Raw genomic sequence first — 20,288 nt, forward strand, 5'->3', positions numbered from 1 at the left:
AATTGCTAAAGGCTATTTCAGCAGTGATTAATTACTGACATGCAACATGTTAAATGAATACACCCATGCTTTGTTTTTTCAGGACAAAGTAATCCGAGAAATTTTTCAAAGTTACTACTTTGTAAGTAATTTGAATTGTGTTCCAGGTTTGGTGAGGTGATATCATGAGGAGTTAGGATATCGCTGTAATATTTCTCTCTCTCTCTCTCTCTCTCTCTCTCTATATATATATATATATATATATATATATATATATCTTCAGTGCATGCTGGTAAGTTTTCTTTATGTCATGTGAAATGACTTACCAATACTACATTTTATTAAACGCATATATATCTTAGTGAGAACTAAGTTGACCATATATCTAGATACTTACTTATTCTTTGTTTTGTAAAGTTATAAAAGGAAAACTGCTTTACAGAGAAGATTATTGTAAAGGGAGTCAATGAGGTTAAATTAAACTGATGTTTTAATTAATACATTGTTAATTATTCTTTTAGTGCAGAACAGAAACTATGTGCTGGATAGAAGAAGAATCAATACAATGAGGATAAGTTTTAGTATGTTAAATTTGGAGATAAGGGTGGTATTCATAGTCTTGCAGCTCAGAAATGCACGAGTGTAGGTGACAAAGAGTACCACCATGCTTTTATGTAACTGTACTAATTTACAAAGAATAGTGCTGACTACAGAAAAGTGAAGTGCTGAACAAAAAGGCCCACAACATGTTCAGCTATTTCAAGACTTCTACAAGATATTGAAAGCAGTATGACTATATGTGATGGTGCCACGTGAGTGTGAAGTGGCAATTTCTTTTGGGCATTTATAAGTGAGTGCAAGTCTGGGTAGCCATGTACATAGCACTAGAAATTATTTGAGAAAAATCACTCTCAGTGCAGCCATTCACAAGTAAAGTTAAACAGCCATAAAGTTTTACTCATTAGATGTAAGAGTGTCCTTATGCAGACACCCCTGTATTGGTCTTTTATAAGGTTCGAAAGTGGAATATTGGAAAGATGGAAATCATAACTCTCAACCTTCCATTTCCAAAAGGAGGAACACTGCTTGCCATAATGTGGAACAAAATCACAAAATGTGGAACACTTGATAACAACTGCAATCATACCTCTCAACCTCTTAGCACAATAAATCTGGACAAAGCCAAACATAATGGGGGGGAGGCAAAGGCCCACAAATAGGAATGTATTTTAATTATTGCTTTTTGAAAGTTAAACGTTGCTAGAATAACAAGTGTTGTATTTTGTATTAGTTTGCATTTTCTAGATGATATGAAGACTGAAGCTGAAATGTCTGTCGCCATTAAGTTATTTAAATCCGAATGGATTTACCCAAAAACCACAATTGTTAGGATGAACCTACCAAAAACATGAAGCAAAAACCTGAACAGTTGAGAGGTATGATGGAAATGAGGGAGCAAGAAGACATGGGACACATGGAATGAAGACATGAAGTAGGTTTGCTGGAGGAGGGAGAGGAGGAGCATTAGGTTTTTGGTGGGATAGACCCCATATGTTTAGAAATTTTTTATATAAGAGGGAAGTTGGGAATGAGTAAAGGAAGAGGATATAAGAAGAGACTTAGGGAAGAATTAGGGGAATGGATACAATATAAAAGACAGAGAAAGACTGAAGCAGTAAAGTGGGCCCATATTGATGGGAGGGCACAAGATATACAGATGACAGCAGACAGGCACAAAAGGAAAAGCATGAAGACGTGCAGCATTAAGCACAGTCTGGTCTGGAAGACCTCAGACCCCCCCCCCCCTCCGTGATGCACCTTCAGAGGGTGTCCCCAGTGCTGTGTGGGTGGAGGTCTCCAGTGGCTTATTGGTCGGAGCCAACTAGGTCAATGAGTATTATATCCACTGGTGGCTAGTTTCTTTTAGATGAAGATGTCTATCAGCTCTACACTTAGCTGCTGCCTCTAGGTCCTAATGCTTGTGATGTTGACAGTTTTTAGGCTTCCCTACGCTGCCACAGTCTAGGGCAACCACAGGGGTAGAGCCGCTGCCACAACCTTGTGAAGACATCCCTTTGTGGGCAGAGGGAGGTGGTGAGCTTTCTTTGATCTACAATTCATGTAGAAGGGCTGCGCCTGGGAATTCTGTACCTGTGAAAAAGAAACATAAAAGGAGAGGAAAGAACAGAGAGAGAGAGAGAAAGAGAGAAAGCTTGCACAAAAGCGCAAGGGGTAAGTTGTCCAAATATACCATTTTATTGACAGAAATGAATAACCATTTACTGATTTACTTTACAAATTGCTACAATGGTCAGTTTTTACTACTGACTGCATAGCTGGATAAGGTCATTATGATAAAAGGTATGCACATTTAATTACTATTGTACTCTTTTATTGACTACAGCTTATATATGTATATGACTGCTATAATGATGCAATGGAATACCCACTCATTTGTTTTTTTTTTTTGTGTGTGTTTGTTTTTTTGTTTTGTTTCATTATGGGACAGATGCTGCATGAATGATTTTAATACTTCCGTAATAAGAATAATAGTTGTTCTTTATTCCACACCAGTTCCATTAACCTGTGCTGTCCCTGGTTAGCATTGCATTCATGCTCCTCATCAGCTATGGAGATATAAAAAGAATTGAAAGTTGTTTACCATTGTCATATATCTGTGCATTGTTGATGAAAACAAAACATTTTTTCTGACTTTTTTCTAGCAGATCTCACATAATATTTACCTAACCTTACCAAGCAGTACACCAGGCCTCACTGGACTATTGCAAACTGGCTGCAGACTTCACTATTGTGCTTAATCCCTGACAACATTTCCTTTCATTTCCTTTCCTTTCCTTTCTTTTCCTTTCCTTTCCTTTCTTTTCTTTTCCTTTCCTTTCCTTTGTTTTCCTTTCCTTCCCTTTCTTTTCCTTTCATTTTTTCATTTCCTTTCCTTTCCTTTCTTTTCTTTTCCTTTCCTTTCCTTTCTTTTCCTTTCCGTTATTTTCTTTTCATTTCCTTTCCTTTCCTTTCCTTTCCTTTCTTTTCTTTTCTTTTCCTTTCCTTTCCATTCCTGACTAAATGTTGTTTATTTACAAGAAATGATACAGGCTGTATTCAACATTCCCAGTTTGATACTTTCAGAAGCACCACAGTGTCTGGTCAGTGTTGGGGTAGGACTGGCTATAGCTGTATTATTGATCTTAATGACAACCTTACTAGTTAGTTAATTTCATTAAGGAAGGGTAGATTCCTGCAAGGTACTGCACGTGTGTCATTTGCCAAGGTTCAAGTGGGTAGCCAGCAAAACCAACAAAAGAAAAAGAGGTGCATAACAAAAGAAAGGGGGTTGAATATTAAACAATACATTTTTTTCAAAATATGCCTATAGACACTCCTATGACAAGAAGAAGGTTTCACTTACTAACAAGGTGATCATGGATTGGTGTACCATTCAGGAAGAGGCAGTACAGTGAAATTATTAGCCAGATGTTAGAATCATAGGCACTGCCATCATGCTTGATGATGCCCCCCATACATCACACACTACCTGGCAGGTAATGGAATTACAGCCTATTCTGTACTGCCATCACTCCAGCAACATGGGTACAATCTGTTGAATCAATTACCTCAGACAAATGTGCCATCACATAGAAGGCATGCATGGCTTGAGATTTTTCCTGAGGCAACACTGACAAATAAACATACTGGTCCACATGTGCTAAGAGTATACAGAGGAACTTGTAAAATACCATTAAGGCAGAAGCCTGCAAAATAACAAACAGATCCCCAGTTTGGTTCTGGAAGGTCTGCATGGCAAGTACAGTGAGTGCTATATATATATATATATATATATATATATATATACCCTGATGTTTACAGGAATAAGAAGACCATGCATCCCCCCAGACCACATCTGTGGACCATACAAACACATAAAAGCATGTACTATATCCCTGCCCAGTCTAGCTCTATACATAGTTTCTTGGTCAGCAAAATTAAAATGACTCGGTCTTTTTCAATATCCTTTTCTTCTTGGCCAGTGAACACCACTGGCTGCCTGCTGTTTTGTCATGACTGAGACAGGCAGTTGACAGTGGGATAAAGGCAAGCTAGCATCTACATAAAGCATCTTCATTGACTGCAAAGTAAATACAAAGGGTGCAATCTTGCCTTTAATAAGGCATATGTGCATGGTACAAAAGTACATAAAAAAGTGAATCTGAATTGCAAGCATGCAGAATATGCTTTCTTTACATAACACTGATGCACAGATTGCAAGCACTGATTATTTACATTTCATTATTGTTGTATGTCAATATGTTTTTAGCAAACCTACTAATGCAACTGCACCTAACCACAACTGTGTTCTGTGAATGGCATTAAATCTACACTTAGATACAGCCATTGCAAATTCCCAATATGTCTAAGTGCAGTGACTATGCATGCTGTTCTAACTATTAAACTTTATGTCTGTGTGCATGCCAAAAAAGTTATTTTTTATTACCTCCATTAGCATGGATATTTCAGATATTGTACAACTGATGACAATGGCTTTTGCATAGAAGCATATACTATATAGACAGTCATTTTTATAGAGTTGACTGTCATTGAGGATCCATATGAATAGTACACGGCCCCTTGTGGACATCTGAGTTATCAGATCTAAACAGATGAATGGCAAGTAAAAGGATTACACAGAAAATCTAGAAAGACACCAAATATGATGCTGTCAAACCAGAGTGTTCACTGTGTAATATCCTAGACCTCATTTGAAGGAGGCACATAGGAAATACGTAAATGACCCCTTAATGCCATACAAATGTTCAAGCTAGACAATTTCAAACTATCATCAGATTTTTTTTTTTTAACTTTCTTAATTCTTTATTGGAGCAACCAGACCAAAATAGCCAAACCCTTTAACTATAGACATGACATGTGTTGCCCTTTCATGAGCTCATCAGTATGGTATAAATGGATACTTTGGCCATTTTCTGAGCATTCAGCTTTAAAAAATGTTACATCAACAACATTAGGGATACTGCAAAGTTTCCCCAAAAAACAGCGAATAATAAGTAAAAAGATTACACAGAAAAACTACGTGGGCAAAAATATCAAAAAAAGAGCATGGCAAACCAGAGGCTTTGATGTGGTATGCAATACATTATTTGAAGGAGGAAAATGGGCAATGTGGAAATGATCCCATAGGGGCATACAAGTTCCAACTACATTGCATCTGAATACTCATTGACTCTTTACCTTACAATAAATCCCAACTCCACAAACTATAGGCATGACATGTTTTACCCTTTTTTATGGGTTTGTCTGTAAAGCATAAGTGGATAGCTTAGCCATTTTCTGAAAACACACATTTTTTTTATAAATCCTTATGCCGATAATATTAGGATGACTGCAAAATATCCCAAAAACAAACAAAATAATGAATAAAAAGGCCTAAATGCCATAATAAAGACTTAAAAATTGAAAAGATTAGATAATTGGAAAATAGGGTTTTTAGGACTCACTAATATTGAATCTTATGATGTGGTACCTGTATTCAGGGAGATATCACTATGATTGGCTGCATATGCACATTCTTTTTTCAAGATGTATAATGTATGTGCACTTTAGTAATGATTTATTCTTGATATTGTAAAACTAATAGTTACCTGGGAGATACAGCAACACAACATTTAGTGTTGTTGCTTCACAGAACTTGCATGTTGTTTGCTTTTAGGTGAGATACCTTCTGAATTTGTTTATGTCCTCTGTGTATTCACATTTTGCTGGGTGCTCTGCTCTTCACATCCCAGAGACATACCACTGGTAAACTGTAAACACTTTAAATTGCCTGTAGCTTTTCTTACCATGTGTGGGTAAGTGCTTGTGTGCTTATTTGTGTGGTGTGTGTGTGTGTGTGTGTGTGTGTGTGTGTGTGTGTGTGTGTGTGTGTGTGTGTATGTGTGTTTGGCATGTGTGTGGTTGTGTGTGTGTGTGTGTGTGTGTGTGTGTGTGTGTGTGTGTGTCTGTGTGTGTGTGTGTGTGTGTGTCTAAAGTGCACACATCCTGAGATAGACTGACATCCTATTCAGGAAAAAGTTTCTTTTCTTTGTGCCTGCTGTATGACAAGATAGTATCTGACCCCCTAAAACCCTGATATTGATTTAAAAAGGTAAATTATCAATGAACAGATGAATATTAAATACCTATTGGAATAAATATGTTCATTCATTTGCTAATATTCGAAGTATAACTAAATGCTGTTTTATTTTGTATCAACATAATACTCAACTACATCAGCAGAAAATTTTTTTTTAAATGCAAATGTTTTCATTGTACTGATAGTTAATAATCTTTCATCTAATGTATGTGCTTAATTACAGCTATTTTTTAGATGCTCATTCAAGACAAGTTGATATCAAAAAGAAGCTTCAAGCCATTGTCAGTGAAATGATAACATCAAACGGCACCATTTCTTTATCAGAAGAATTTGTTCTTTCGGGTTTCCCAGGAATTCAGGGCTGGGTGTCTATTCCTTTCTGTACAATCTATGTCTTAACATTGTTAGGTAACTGCACAATTTTGCTAGTCATTAAACATGATGAAGCTCTTCAGGAACCAATGTACATGTTTATTTTTATGCTGGCTACAGCAGATATTGCTTTAAGTAGCACTGTTCTACCAAGGATGTTGGTGATGCTATGGTTTGATGCTAATAGTATTAGGAAGGAAGCATGTTTCCTACAGATGTTTTTTGTCCACTCCTTCGCAATAATGGCATCTTCTGTTCTACTTGCTATGTCATTTGATCGATACTTTGCGATCTGTTATCCATTACAATATGCAAATGTTTTCTCAAAGTCTCTGATTAAAAAGATTGCTACTTTGTGTATAACAAGAGGATTTATTCTCATAATTCCTGCTCCAGTGCTTGCTTCCAATGTGTCCTATTGCAGCGCAAATGTGCTTCCCACATCATACTGTGACTTTATGTCATTAATTAAAATTGGATGTTCAGAATCAACATTCAACAGTGTGTATGGATTAACAGTTCCATTTGTTGTAATTGCTGATGTTGGCTTTATCATGTTTTCCTATGCCAAGATTCTTAGTACTGTTCTGAAACTTGGATCTAGTGAGGAACGTCAGAAAGCTATAAACACTTGTGGTTCACACCTTTTGGTATTATTGTTCACTTACATTACAGCTTTTTTCTCTTTTATTACACATAGATTTGTTAAAGGCATTTCCCCTCCTTTACTTGTAGTTTTCTCCTCTTTATATATGGTACTGCCAGCAATGTTAAATCCAATCATTTACGGTGTGAGAACAAATGAGATAAGAAAAAATATTTTCAAGTATTTCACAAAGAAATAATATTGTCTATAAAATGTCCATTAAAATGCTACAAAATGAACTTGCTCAAAATATATTTAGTTACTATGCAATAAATATGTGTATAACAGCATTGAAATAGGTTACAATTAATATTTCAAGTATTGCTGCATTTGTGATTACCTGAATTGTGCTGGTATTAATTAAACTGATTTTCTAAGACTATCCCCAGGATTCATGAAGCTCAGCGCAAAGCCATCGTTAGGCTTGCACCGACCATGAGGCGTGCAGATGACGCAGTAGCACCATATGCATACTAATGAAGGCGCGCTGCCACCACATCCACATGCATAGGAAATGTGCGCGAGTGCATGGGGTGTGTCGAAGCACTGCAAGGAGGCGTGGACATGTCAGCTGTTTACGTGCAACCTAAAATGCTGAATATTACAGCCTGCCTGCAATAGTAATCACACCTGTCAGTGTCCATGGATACTGAAATGTATGCAAAGCATGCAAGATAGTTCTTGTGAACACAAAAACAAGAAGCAAACACAAATGCAGGGAGCTGAATATTGAGTCCCCATCCCTCGAACAAATGACATTTAAAACCCCGTGCCTGTATTCTAATGCAGTGTTGATAGTTATACCAAGTGGAAGTGAAAAGCATCGTGTTAGCACGCCGCCAATAGCTAAGTCTAGCCCAGTGGTCAGGGTTACCACCTGTCCCACATTGTGAGGGACAGTACCCATCTGGGCAGTTGTTTCCATACCAAAACCATTATAAATGTAAAATATCCTGCGACTGTATGACATACTTATGTCCCACAGCTCATGTAATAGTCACATATAATAGTTATTTCCGTATGTAACATACCTACATGTTACAAGAAATAGAATAAGCAAGTAAACGAAACAGAAGAAGCATCCAAGCTGCTATAACAATAAGCTTACATTTAGGCATAAAACAAAAGTACTATCCGTTGTACTGACCGTGGGTATGTGTTAGCCTGTAAAATCTGATGTGTGTCCGGAATATATCCCATCCTGGCCATATGAAAAGATGGCAACCCTACCAATGGTCAGAGCATTCGGCCAAAATCTGCCCATTTGCGGTCCAAGCCGTCCTTGTCAGGATGGGTCAAAGATGAACGGGTATTACCCGGGTCTACCTACCATGTCATGAAAGATAAGTGTTTGCGTGTACCTATGTGCGTGATGTACAGCATGTGGAAGGTGAAAAATGCTAGGGTAGTCCTCACAACCATACAGGTACCTGACATATATAGTGTATGCAAATGTGTTCCCTTGACCATGCCAAGGGGCCATCAACCAGAGAAGGGATGGATGGAGTGTGTGGAATATGGGTGTAGGGAGGACAGGCAATGTAATAATCCACAAAGGGGAGGTTGTGTTGGATGCACAATAGGTGAACTGGAGGTGTATGATGGAGCAGTGGGTGAATCAGAACGAAACACAAAGAACAAACATACACATCCGCAATACAACCTGACAGGCCATACTGTAAAACACAATCACACAAACATATGAATATTAAAATGTGAGATACACATGTACAGAAACGTCACCGGCACATACCCGCATAATGTCACAAAAAATACTGTTCAGTGCCTCACCAAAGTTCCGACCAAGCACCAGAAGCAAATTGAAGAAGAAAATAAACTTGTCAGAACACTGCTATGGATCCAAGGCTTTTAATAAAACGAATAAAATCAGCATACAACTCTTGAAATTTCCAATGAAATGAGCGCTTTCGGGTATAAACCCTTCTTCAGATTAACAAACAATCACAAGCAGTTCCAACTTAAATAACTATCCAGCCAATAAACTATCAGTAAATCACCCGCCTACTCTTAAAGGCGGGTTTCATAGGCGCATTATCATTCAAGCCTGGGGTTCTATGAGCCATGAGCTCTATAATCCATTTAGCTTCCATGGCTTCGGTATGTTGTCTTATATCACCTCCTCTATTATTAATTCTTACATTTACTATGGCCCTAAACTTAAATGTGTGTGTAGTGTGATTCTCAATGTGCCTATACAAAGCATTATGAACATCACCTTTTCTGATAGATGAAAGATGTTGCAATATCCTCACTTTGAACATACAGTTGGTCTTCCCTATATAGAAACTAGGGCAGTGTTGACACTCTACTATGTAGACAATATCTTTAGTTCTACATGTTGCCCTGGCCCTAAATTCAAAGTCTTTCCTAGTGACTGGATGTATAAATGTAGTATTACCTTCTATATATGAACAAGCTTTACACACTCCACATGGGACAGTTCCTATATTAACCTTAAAAGGTATTGTCCTATCAACCCTTTCTTTACACAAAATGTCCTTTAAATTCTTATTTATCCTAAACCCAAACCTAGGTGCACTACCTACAATATTTCTTGTTTTTTCTTCACTTGTTAAAACATTCCAGTTTTTGCGGATAATATCACACACTCCCTTTATGTTACTACTGTAGGTCAACATAATCTTTAAATCTTGTCCTTTTTGCAAATCATGAGTCGCCTCATCTGATTGTTCATTACCATACGACAGCCACGGTTTAAACCTCTTCCTTCTATCGTCCTTAACCCTAACTGTATGATTGTTGACTATACCATCATTATAGCCTCTATCATGAAAATAACCTCTCAACTTGTGTACTTCATTCTCAAACTGTGCATCACTGGAGCAAATTCTAGAAATCCTACTAACACAGTTTGAGAATGAAGTACACAAGATTATGTTGACCTACAGTAGTAACATAAAGGGAGTGTGTGATATTATCCGCAAAAACTGGAATGTTTTAACAAGTGAAGAAAAAACAAGAAATATTGTAGGTAGTGCACCTAGGTTTGGGTTTAGGAGAAAAAAGAATTTAAAGGACATTTTGTGTAAAGAAAGGGTTGATAGGACAATACCTTTTAAGATTAATATAGGAACTCTCCCATGTGGAGTGTGCAAAGCTTGTTCATATATAGAAGGTAATACTACATTTATACATCCAGTCACTAGGAAAGACTTTGAATTTAAGGCCAGGGCAACATGTAGAACTAAAGATATTATCTACATAGTAGAGTGTCAACACTGCCCTAGTTTCTATATAGGGAAGACCAACTGTATGTTCAAAGTGAGGATACTGCAACATCTTTCATCTATCAGAAAAGGTGATGTTCATAATGCTTTGTATAGGCACATTGAGAATCACACTACACACACATTTAAGTTTAGGGCCATAGTAAATGTAAGAATTAATAAGAGAGGAGGTGATATAAGACAACATACCGAAGCTATGGAAGCTAAATGGATTATAGAGCTCATGGCTCATAGAACCCCAGGCTTGAATGATAATGTGCCTATGAAACCTGCCCTTAAGAGTAGGCAGGTGATTTACTGATTTAAGTTGGAACTGCTTGTGATTGTTTGTTAATCTGAAGAAGGGTTTATACCCGAAAGCGCTCATTTCATTGGAAATTTCAAGAGTTGTATGCTGATTTTATTCGTTTTATTAAAAGCCTTGGATCCATAGCAGTGTTCTGACAAGTTTATTTTCTTCTTCAATACCCGCATAATGGTCTGGACGGAACTGAGCCATCCAACTACAACATACCTGGATGCATAATTGAATACCCATCATCCCCTCTACAGCATGCAACCCCCCCCCCCATTCCTGAACGTCCACCAAATCCAGCCATACTCGGGCTGCTAGCTTGGCACATCCATATTTGCATATCGTGACCACTACTCATATCTAGTAAGCAGTGCCACACTAGGCAGTATCAGTTTTGCAAACTATGTATCCCTTGCATGTAAAACCCTATCACATTTTCGTAAATCCAAAAAAATCGAAGGTTATTGGCTTGTTCAATTTTTGGATATCCCTCATGGGATAAGTATCCTGTGTAAACATCAGACTTGGTATCACAACACGATGTCCAGTCCTGTAGACATCTGGACACAAGTTATATGTGCAGTAGTGGTTCACAAAACTGCTCAGCCTCCAGCTGGTCATGCAGAACCTACTACCCAGCATCAAACACCTGCCCATGATGCACGGCTCCCCACATGAATTATTGAGAAAATATACTTTACACATTCGCATAGTGGCAGTTGGATATAGGGTGATTAAGGCGCTGATGTAAGCAGGGTACCTCCTGTCCCACTTTGTGAGGGACAGTCCTTGTTTGGGTAGGTGTGTCCTGACCAAGAATGATACAATGGCAAATGTCCTGTGATTGTAGGAAATAACTATGTACCATATTTCATGTAACAGTTGCCTAAAAAAGTTATTTCTGTATGTAAAATACGTAAATCTTACAAGAAACAGAATAAGCAACTAAACTGCTACAGGAATAAGCTCTCATCTAGGAAAATAATTAAAGTTCTAAACCCTGTACTGACCATGGGTATGTGTTGGCCTGAAAAATCTGGTGTGTCCTGAATATATCCCATCCTGGACATATGAAAATGTGGCAACCCTACCAATGGTCAGAGCATTCGCACAATAACTGGCCAGCCTCTTAATCCCTCCTAAAACCAGTGACCTTTGGAGGAAAGGTGTTGAATGACACTTGAATGAATAATGACAATAATTAAGAGTAATAGATGCTTTTAACTTCAGAAAATAAGTATCAATACATATGCTCTGAATCTGTCAACACGTTTCAAGTTAATAGCACTAATATTGTAAAAGTGTCCTTGATTGTCCCTGATTTGTCCTTGCCTAGTCCCTGTCACTATTGAAATTAGTCCCTGAGTGGTTGAGAGGTCTGCACACATATGTACACCAACCAACTGTCACATTTGCTACCAGTTCTATTGAATACCTGTAGTGAAGTCATATTTCCTAACTGCCATCCATGCGGAATGTACCACGGATGGTGTAGTTGTTAAACCGGTGACTAACGTGTGTCTGTTTCTGGGTACAAGCGATGTAAGGGCCGCTAATTTTATGTGATGGCCAGAATAATATCCTTTGGATATAGGGAGGTAAAGGCAGTATGGATGCGCGGGCATTCAACTGTATGGGAAATGTAAATAGGTATGTAGATGTATATGTATGTACAGACAGATATATATATATATATATATATATATATATATATATATATATATATATAAATGAATGAACATGGTCATAATAAAGCATTTGTAATGAATGTGAAGGGAAACACCAGTGGAACTCCTCCACCACATATTATCTAATCCCAAGCCACATGCATACAATATGCAGATGACTCCACACTGATATGCTCAGCCACCTCCTCTTCTGAACTTCTCTACCTTACCCAACAAGTCTTTAACATAGTTGAGCAATTGTTCACACATAGATGCCTTCTCTTAAACCCCAAAAAGACTAAACTCCTCCTTTTCTCTCCTACTAGAAAATCCCCCCCATTGGATTTCTCAACTAACTCTACCAATAAAACTATTATATCCCCGGAACCTACCACCAAACTACTAGGAGTCACCATTGCCAATAATCTAAACTTTGATATCCATATAAACAATACTATAAAAACTGTCAACAAAACATTAGGCTCTCTATATAGGATAAAATCATTTCTCCTACCTTCAGCTCGAACCACAATAGCACACACTCATCTAATCTCTCCTCTTCTATATGCCTCACCTATTTTTACTAAACTATCTAAAAATAATCTCAGCAAACTGGAAATGTCCTACAATAACATCGCCAGATTTGCAACAGGTAACCCATTTAGAACCCATCACTGCCTTAATTTAAAACAGCTAGGATGGCTTGAACTACAAAATCTAATTAAATACCATCAACTAACTATAGCTCACAAAACCCTTTACACACCTTCCAAAACACCTATTCTTTCCACACTAATCACTCCCTATAAAAACCTAGATTCCTTAAGGTCTTCTCAGAAACTCCTAGCACATACGACTAAAACAAACAACAAGGCTGGGGACTCACTCTTTTCTAATATAGTTGGAAAAGCCTGGAATCTCCTACCAAACGAACTCTCCACACTTCCCTCACTTTCCTGTTTCAAAAACAATCTGAAAGTGCATCTCAAAACTCACTGGCTGTGCCCATGCTCTAAACCTGACTAGCTCAAGAGTCACTAAATACTCTGATCTTCCCATCCCATCTACTCATCTAAAGAAACTTCTTCCTTATAAAACTAGTTCTACTAACTATCTCTAGAACACCTAATCTATATTACTTTCATTTGCTATGACTGTATTCTACACTGTAAATTTTGGGATTTCAACTGCATCCTTTGTTATGCCTGTATTCTACATGGTTATTTTTTTTTTACTATGATAACCTCTAATTGACACTGTAAATAGATTTATTTGTCTTCTATATCCGTAGATAGAATTGTGTTAAATTCATTGTCTTACCTAGGAGCTTATCTCCCCGGGCCTCTACTGAAAATGGACATGTATCCAGTTAGACTAGACCGGTAAACAAATGTAAAATAAAATAAAATAAATAAATCTAGTGCCGACATAATAATCTGGTCAGAGGTGTCCAAACCCCTGTGTCTGTAAACAAGGTAGAAAGTTAACATTGGAACTAACTCTGCCCATCTGCTAATTCTGAATTTTAAACAGGTACAAGGCAGTTCCGATCTCAAGTCGGACAAGCCTAAACCCAGATAACGACATGAACACTCTGACAATATAACACCTTTATGTGCCAGAACTATAAGCTTTGGAGTTCTGAATATCCTTGGAGTGAGTAAACATGCAGCATGGTTCTAGAGCAGTAGGGAACAGGGAATGTTGCATGTGTAGTACTTCAGTTTTCCCAGCATGAGAATGGATGCTTGCTGAGTAAGTGAAGCATTGAGGCATATGTTAGGGTAGCTATGAATCATGGGTATACATATAAATGAAGCAGAACACCAATAGTGTAGTGGTTAGAGCATCTGCCTAACATAAAGGCATTCCCGGTTCAAGTACGACTATAGCACATATCATTTTTTTGTGGAATTAATGTCTCTGTGCTGTAAAGCCAACATTTAAACATGTAAAGGTGAACGTGTGTTTTTCGCATGAGGCCATTAACTGGATTCCTTCAATCAAAGTGGTACTGTCATAATAAGGCACACGTAAGCACAAAGAAGTGGAAGTAAACATATGTAACTCACAGTAAGCATATGCGAGTGCGTCTGTGTGTGTGTAAGCAGCTCCCAGCATAGCAAATGGATGTTTTTATGTACAGATGTAACATATATGTATGTATATATATATATATATATATATATATATATATATATATATATAGTTTACTATCAAAATTGCGAACGGCACTCCGTCGACTGTGCTATAGTCGAACACGGACGGTCGAAAACTTCGAATGTCGAACTCAAAATATCAATCTAGGAATGGTTTTAACATGGTTCGAGGTAGGTGTTCAGTATTATTCTGAACTACAAACATCTCCCCTACCTCGACCCATGTTAAAACCTATTCCTAGATTTCGAACTTCCGTGTTTCAACTATAGTACAGTCGACGGAGTGCCGTTCGAAATCTTGATAGTAAAGCTATATATATATATATATATATATATATATATATATATATATATATATATATATATATATAGATATATATATATATATATATATATATATATATATATATATATATATATATGTATGTATATATATATACACACACACACACACACACACACACACACACACACACACACACACACACACACACACACACACACACATATATATATATATATATGTGTGTGTGTGTGTGTGTGTGTGTGTGTGTGTAGATATATATCCACAGACATGCAATATATATATATACATATATATATATATATATATATATATATATATATATATATATATACATATACCTATATATATATTGTAAGAATGAACGCCATAAGAATAAAGCATACACAAGGGTTGTGAAGGGAATCTAGAGCAACTAAGGTATTATATAGTGCTTACAGCGTATGTCAGATAAAGCTGCCCAAGAGTGAGCAGAGCACCACTATTCACACCAGAAGCAGGGTTCTACCAGTGGGCATAATATCGTTGAACTGCTATGTCTACATTACACACAGATGGAAGGTAGTTCATGTTGTGACCACTTACACTTGTAACCCACAAATGGCCGCAATCCATAACACCAGGAAAGGCATGTATGTGCAAATATAAATGGCGGGAGAACCTGTGAATACACAAGGTGGTAACAAATGTGTGTAGGGCCCCAAACGCTCTGGAGAGGGCAATGTGTAAAGGTGTGTCATGGCTGTGATATCAGGTGGATAATGGCTGTTACACGTGGAAACTCAACATGGGTGGGGTGGAGAAACTATGACTATGTGATTATGGATCCAGGAGTGCCAGGGTTGGTTGCGACAGTTCCAATGGACCGGCCTGTGTAGGTCAGTTATTACGTAATAGGTATATATGCATATGCACAAGCAGACAACAATATGTTGAAGTACATTCTCTGTAACACATACACTCCATTTATTGACATAAATAATATGAATGTGCACAGACAAACAAATACAGTAGCTGGAATAATAGGCTGTGCAGACGAGGAACAGGTCAAATGACACTGTATCACATCACAGTTACCATCAGTACTCTGTACATGAACATATTGCAACATCTATCCGCTGTATAACGTGCTAAATACTGATTACAAGTTAACCAGAGTGAAGTGTCATTGTCATAATGACTAAGGCAATAGTATGCTGTTGAAGCAGATACAAAACCCAATACGCATGTGTAAGTGCGTATGGCCGGGAAATGTATTGGTCAATGGACACACAGATATATATATATATATATATATATATATATATATATATATATATATATATATATATATATATATATATATAGATAGATATAGATATATAGATATAGATATATATATATATATATATATATATATATACATACAACATATATAGACAAATACACATATACACAAAAAAAAATATATGTATATATATATATGTTACTGTAGATATACACATGTACATAACTAGGTTACGTTACAGCAATTACGGGTAACATATGTAAAGATCGGGCATATGTTAGTGGGAGGTCCACTAAATAAACGCTTACCTCCCACACCTTCCCAGCTAGGCCGGTGAGACATACAGACATGCAATAAAGCTAAATACACCGCTGCTTTCCAGCCACCAGCAGGAAAGTACCAGTGGGAGAGATCTGCAAGGTCTACACTTTAAATATGGATCATGGGGTCCCTTGCTGGGCACCAAAAATTCACCATGCAGGCGAATCTATGATGATTGACGTGACCAGGATGTAGCTATACAGGGAACAGTAGGTTGTGCAAGTCTGATAACACATGGGTTGGCAAAATGTATGTCATGTGTCCTGAGACACGGAGAGTGGGCAGTGTGTAGGGGTGTGTTCATACCCAGTGGCACAGATGTCATGACTCAAATCTGAGGAATCATGGTATCAAAACCAAGTGGGCAGGGATTTAGGCGAGATTATAGGCCTGGAAGAATAGATATCTAACAGCAGATCTCAACCTTACTAGTTAGTTAATTTCATTAAGGAAGGGTAGATTCCTGCAAGGTACTGCACGCGGTCATTTGCCAAGGTTCAAGTGGGTAGCCAGCAAAACCAACAAAGAAAAAGAGGTGCATAACAAAAGAAAGGGGGTTGAATATTAAACAATACATTTTTTTCAAAATATGCCTATAGACACTCCTATGACAAGAAGAAGGTTTCACTTACTAACAAGGTGATCATGGATTGGTGTACCATTCAGGAAGAGGCAGTACAGTGAAATTATTAGCCAGATGTTAGAATCATAGGCACTGCCATCATGCTTGATGATGCCCCATACATCACACACTACCTGGCAGGTAATGGAATTACAGCCTATTCTTGTACTGCCATCACTCCAGCAACATGGGTACAATCTGTTGAATCAATTACCTCAGACAAATGTGCCATCACATAGAAGGCATGCATGGCTTGAGATTTTCCTGAGGCAACACTGACAAATAAACATACTGGCCCACATGTGCTAAGAGTATACAGAGGAACTTGTAAAATACCATTAAGGCAGAAGCCTGCAAAATAACAAACAGATCCCCAGTTTGGTTCTTGGAAGGTCTGCATAGCAACACAGTGAGTGCTATATATATATATATATATATATATATATATACCCTGATGTTTACAGGAATAAAGAAGACCATGCATCCCCCAGACCACATCTGTGGACCATACAAACACATAAAAGCATGTACTATATCCCTGCCCAATTACTAGCTCTATACATAGTTTCTTGGTCAGCAAAATTAAAATGACTCGGTCTTTTTCAATATCCTTTTCTTCTTGGCCAGTGAACACCACTGGCTGCCTGCTGTTTTGTCATGACTGAGACAGGCAGTTGACAGTGGGATAAAGGCAAGCTAGCATCTACATAAAGCATCTTCATTGACTGCAAAGTAGATACAAAGGGTGCAATCTTGCCTTTAATAAGGCATATGTGCATGGTACAAAAGTACATAAAAAAGTGAATCTGAATTGCAAGCATGCAGAATATGCTTTCTTTACATAACACTGATGCACAGATTGCAAGCACTGATTATTTACATTTCATTATTGTTGTATGTCAATATGTTTTAGCAAAACCTACTAATGCAACTGCACCTAACCACAACTGTGTTCTGTGAATGGCATTAAATCTACACTTAGATACAGCCATTGCAAATTCCCAATATGTCTAAGTGCAGTGACTATGCATGCTGTTCTAACTATTAAACTTTATGTCTGTGTGCATGCCAAAAAAGTTATTTTTTATTACCTCCATTAGCATGGATATTTCAGATATTGTACAACTGATGACAATGGCTTTTGCATAGAAGCATATACTATATAGACAGTCATTTTTATAGAGTTGACTGTCATTGAGGATCCATATGAATAGTACACGGCCCCTTGTGGACATCTGAGTTATCAGATCTAAACAGATGAATGGCTAAGTAAAGGATTACACAGAAAATCTAGAAAGACACCAAATATGATGCTGTCAAACCAGAGTGTTCACTGTGTAATATCCTAGACCTCATTTGAAGGAGGCACATAGGAAATAATGAAATGACCCCTTAATGCCATACAAATGTTCAAGCTAGACAATTTCAAACTATCATCAGATTTTTTTTTTTTAACTTTCTTAATTCTTTATTGGAGCAACCAGACCAAAATAGCCAAACCCTTTAACTATAGACATGACATGTGTTGCCCTTTCATGAGCTCATCAGTATGGTATAAATGGATACTTTGGCCATTTTCAGAGCATTCAGCTTTAAAAATGTTACATCAACAACATTAGGGATACTGCAAAGTTTCCCCAAAAACAGCGAATAATAAGTAAAAAGATTACACAGAAACTTCGTGGCAAAAATATCAAAAAAAGAGCATGGCAAACCAGAGGCTTTGATGTGGTATGCAATACATTATTTGAAGGAGGAAAATGGGCAATGTGGAAATGATCCCATAGGGGCATACAAGTTCCAACTACATTGCATCTGAATACTCATTGACTCTTTACCTTACAATAAATCCCAACTCCACAAACTATAGGCATGACATGTTTTACCCTTTTTTATGGGTTTGTCTGTAAAGCATAAGTGGATAGCTTAGCCATTTTCTGAAAACACACATTTTTTTTATAAATCCTTATGCCGATAATATTAGGATGACTGCAAAATATCCCAAAAACAAACAAAATAATGAATAAAAAGGCCTAAATGCCATAATAAAGACTTAAAAATTGAAAAGATTAGATAATTGGAAAATAGGGTTTTTAGGACTCACTAATATTGAATCTTATGATGTGGTACCTGTATTCAGGGAGATATCACTATGATTGGCTGCATATGCACATTCTTTTTTCAAGATGTATAATGTATGTGCACTTTAGTAATGATTTATTCTTGATATTGTAAAACTAATAGTTACCTGGGAGATACAGCAACACAACATTTAGTGTTGTTGCTTCACAGAACTTGCATGTTGTTTGCTTTTAGGTGAGATACCTTCTGAATTTGTTTATGTCCTCTGTGTATTCACATTTTGCTGGGTGCTCTGCTCTTCACATCCCAGAGACATACCACTGGTAAACTGTAAACACTTTAAATTGCCTGTAGCTTTTCTTACCATGTGTGGGTAAGTGCTTGTGTGCTTATTTGTGTGGTGTGTGTGTGTGTGTGTGTGTGTGTGTGTGTGTGTGTGTGTGTGTGTGTGTATGTGTGTTTGGCATGTGTGTGGTTGTGTGTGTGTGTGTGTGTGTGTGTGTGTGTGTGTGTGTCTGTGTGTGTGTGTGTGTGTGTGTGTCTAAAGTGCACACATCCTGAGATAGACTGACATCCTATTCAGGAAAAAGTTTCTTTTCTTTGTGCCTGCTGTATGACAAGATAGTATCTGACCCCCTAAAACCCTGATATTGATTTAAAAAGGTAAATTATCAATGAACAGATGAATATTAAATACCTATTGGAATAAATATGTTCATTCATTTGCTAATATTCGAAGTATAACTAAATGCTGTTTTATTTTGTATCAACATAATACTCAACTACATCAGCAGAAAATTTTTTTTTAAATGCAAATGTTTTCATTGTACTGATAGTTAATAATCTTTCATCTAATGTATGTGCTTAATTACAGCTATTTTTTAGATGCTCATTCAAGACAAGTTGATATCAAAAAGAAGCTTCAAGCCATTGTCAGTGAAATGATAACATCAAACGGCACCATTTCTTTATCAGAAGAATTTGTTCTTTCGGGTTTCCCAGGAATTCAGGGCTGGGTGTCTATTCCTTCTGTACAATCTATGTCTTAACATTGTTAGGTAACTGCACAATTTTGCTAGTCATTAAACATGATGAAGCTCTTCAGGAACCAATGTACATGTTTATTTTATGCTGGCTACAGCAGA

General features: G+C 37.2%; 1 protein-coding gene across 1 annotated transcript in view; it reads left to right on the top strand.

Annotated features, from left to right (window-relative positions):
* Window positions 1–10,870, top strand: part of LOC122802272 (olfactory receptor 52K1-like) — an 85,112-nt gene extending 74,242 nt beyond the window's left edge. The window contains exons 2-3 of the mRNA XM_044071923.1: window positions 6,374–7,337; window positions 10,768–10,870. Coding sequence (XP_043927858.1) covers window positions 6,374–7,337; window positions 10,768–10,870 — 1,067 coding nt within the window. The remainder of the gene's footprint in view (window positions 1–6,373; window positions 7,338–10,767) is intronic.
* Window positions 10,871–20,288: the final 9,418 nt, after the last annotated feature.

This window comes from Protopterus annectens, chromosome 5.part0 (assembly GCF_019279795.1).
Source record: "Protopterus annectens isolate FY-2018-M chromosome 5.part0, PAN1.0, whole genome shotgun sequence".
Taxonomy (NCBI): Eukaryota; Metazoa; Chordata; order Ceratodontiformes; family Protopteridae; genus Protopterus; species Protopterus annectens.